This window comes from Opisthorchis viverrini (assembly GCF_000715545.1).
Source record: "Opisthorchis viverrini unplaced genomic scaffold opera_v5_114, whole genome shotgun sequence".
NCBI classification, from domain to species: domain Eukaryota; kingdom Metazoa; phylum Platyhelminthes; class Trematoda; order Opisthorchiida; family Opisthorchiidae; genus Opisthorchis; species Opisthorchis viverrini.
This window is the reverse complement of record NW_008751769.1, coordinates 817,454-820,721: the sequence shown is the minus strand read 5'-3', so window position 1 is coordinate 820,721 and position 3,268 is coordinate 817,454. Positions and strand designations below refer to the sequence as shown.

General features: G+C 49.0%; 1 protein-coding gene across 1 annotated transcript in view; it reads right to left on the bottom strand.

The window, feature by feature from the left end:
• T265_05794 (hypothetical protein) overlaps positions 1–3,268 on the bottom strand; it is a gene marked incomplete at both ends in the record, with an annotated part of 20,702 nt that overhangs the window by 13,905 nt on the left and 3,529 nt on the right. Inside the window, one exon of the mRNA XM_009170888.1 lies at positions 2,205–2,343. Within this exon, the coding sequence (XP_009169152.1) occupies positions 2,205–2,343 (139 nt within the window). The remainder of the gene's footprint in view (positions 1–2,204; positions 2,344–3,268) is intronic.

The following is a 3,268-nucleotide window of genomic DNA, read 5'->3' as shown; positions in this document are numbered from 1 at the left end:
ATAGGCCAGCACTAGGTCCCCTCCCTCACCCACTCTTTTTCTCTTCTCTTCACTTTAGGGCTTTTAATACAATTATATATATATATATATATATATATATATAACTAAACGAACTTTATGGTTGTACGGCAGTGAAGCATCAGTGCCAACGCTGATGTTGCTGTCATTGATGATGATGATGAGTGTCTGATGGCGTTGGTTAACAACTGACCGTCATTCGTTTTGGAACACTTGTGTGGATTCGTTCGGGGTCTCTTCTCTCTTTGACTTCCGGTACCGCGCAAAGGGTGGGCAACTCGCTTGTCAACTGAGAGGCTGGTAGATTCCGAAGTTGACCGAATTTATCGGAAGTTTTCTGGACTCTTCCGACTGCCACGCCGTCGGATGTCCGTTCCTACTGGAATGAGATCGTTAAATCAGGGAGTTCCGTTTGTGGCATGGTGCTTCCAGGTCATTTCAAACACTGGATCTCAGACGGATCAGTGGCACTACTTGAAGCTCGGGGAAATGCTTCTACCGGTTAAGACCATAATTCAGCCCGACGAATCATCAGACGTCAATTGAAACTCAGAGTGCGCGCCGACCGTGAAGCCTGGTGCACGCAGGGCTAAGAAAGAAGAGGGAAGAGGCGAATAGTGCCAGGAGTACTGGGAGGTTATTCCGGTTATTCTGCGTGATTGATCCCTGTAAAAGGCCTGTGAGCGAAATCATTGGTGATCGCTGTGGCGTGATCATCCTCAATAGAGAAGGGTGCCTCGGCCGTTGGATCGAGCACTTTAAGCCGGTAATGCCCAAAGATTATTTCAGTTGATCCCTACAAACGGTCCACGGAAACCATCTGTGAGCGAAACCACCAAGCATCAGAATGGAACGGTCAACTGATATAAAGAACTCCTCGACCAGTGGGCTGAATACTTCGAACAACAACCGTCGCGGCTACCAGCCGGCACTCATCTAGGGCCCACAGGTGACGCAGAGCCCTTTACGGTGAACGTGGAACCGCCTACGGCCTCGGAGGTTTACAACTGCATATGTTCTCTCAAGCGTCACCAAGCTCCTGGTTCGGATGACCTCCCACCATCATTGTTCAAAGACGGGGTGAAGTCCTTAGTCAAAGCTTGTCTGATCTGCTTGCTTGCATTTGGGCGGAGGAGACGATCGCAGTCACCCGGAGAGAGTGCGCGTTTTCAAAAAAGGGGCTCGTAATGAGTGTGGTAAACACAGGGGGATCAGCTTGACTCCGGTCGTAACTAGATTGTTGGCATCACTTGTGCTTCGTCGCCTTACGGTGACTCGTGAAGCACTTACTCGAGAGCATCAAGCGGGATTCTTGCTTGTGAGGGGTTGTGTTGTCCAACTCTTCACACTTCATCAGCTGCTAGAACAATGCCATATGTATAAGCGACCCACAATTCTAGTATTTCCTCGGTTGATCGGTCTGTTCTTGACACGCTTGCCCACCAAGGACTGCCCCGGAATTTTGTGAATTTAGTACTTTCTTTGTATTCTCAAACTCCCGGACGTGAGAGCATACGGCGAGCGCCCCAAGAGCTTCGTACACCAAGTTGTGTTCTTCAGGGATGCCCACTCTCTCTATTCCTTTTTAACTTCGTTTTCCATGAAATTATGAGTGCTGGAATGTCTCCAAAACCCAGGTTTTCAAAAGCCTGTGACGAAAACCTCGCCGGTCTGAGGTATGCAGACATCGTTCTCATCATCGAAGAGGAGGAGAAGGCGCAGGTATTTTTAGATGAACCAACCAAAGTATGCACTTTGCACCTACACAGTGTAAGGTCATGCTCGTGGATGTGCAGTCACTGAACACGCCACTTACAATCTAGGGAGAGGTACTGGAAGTTGTGGAGCATTTTACGTAGCTTGGAAGTTGTATTAGTTCTGATCGTAGTGTGACAAATGAGGTGAATGCACGAATCTGCAAGGCTCGGACCGTGTTTGCTAATTTGAGACACCTATGGCGTCAGAGTGGTTTATCTATGAACCTCAAGGGACGTGTGTATCAAGCTACAGTACGAGCTGTTTTGTTGTATGGCTGTGAGACTTGGCCTATTCGAGCAGCGGAACTGAGACGTCTTCAGGTTTTCGACAATCGTTGTCTCAGAACCATGTCTCGTGTGGGTTAGTGTCGGCGAATCCGTAACGAGGCAGTTAGAAAGCGCGTTTTCGGTTGTGCGACAGGTACCTACCTTGAAGACTGTTTCCAGCACCAGAAGCTGCATTGGTTGGGACATGTGTTGCGTATGCCGAACCGTCGTTTACCGAAGAGAGTGCTGTTTTCCATGCCCAATTCAGAGTGGCGTAAATAGAGAGGTGGCCAACCCTTAACTTGACAGAGGAGTATGGATAAGATCACGAAACGCTTGGGTGCTGTCGGTGCTACTCGCCTTCCAGGATGGGCACCGCGTAATCCTCACTGTGCCTGGTTGGAGACACTAGAAGATATGGCTGCCAACCGATGCAAGTGACGTTCTTGTTGTCAGTTTCTATCCAGATTGCCTGAGTGAATGTCTGGAGGTTTAGACACCTTTGAATGCTTGTGGTAAACAAGCACTGAGTCCCTTCCCACCCACCTTTATTCTTTTCTTTACAATAAGGCTTTCAACTAAATCGTGGTTGTATGGCAGTGAAGCATCGGTGTTGAACACTGATATCATGCTGTCGATGATGATGATGGCCCCTGGAAACCACCCGTGAGTGAAACCATCAAACATTAGAATGTAACGACTATCTCGAATAAAAAAGAACGCCTCGATCGGTGGGTGAATACTTCGAACAACAACTGTCGCGGCCTCCAGCCGGCACTCATCTTGAGCCACAGGTGGCGTAGAGCCCTGGACGGTGGACGTGGAACTGCCTACGGCCTCGGAGGTTTATGACTGTGTATATTCTCTCAAGCGCCACCGAGCTTCTGGTTCGGATATCCTCCCACCATCATTGTTTGAAGACGGGGTGAAGTCTGTTGAACGCCAGTCTGATCTGCTTGCTTGCATTTGGGCGAAGGAGACGGTCGCAGACACCTGAGGAGAGCCGGTGATAGTGCCCAGTTTCAATAAAGGGGCTCGTGATGAGTGTGTTAAGTACAGGGGGATCAGCTTAAACCCTTTTCGGCGGCCGTGTTCGTCAATAACGCTATCAAACTCCTGCCAACACCCACACATATGATATCCTACAGGTGTTTTCTCGTTCTCGTTCCCACCTACCATGCATCGCCTTTAAGTTTCACGGGACCAGCTGCTCACCAAAAACAAAC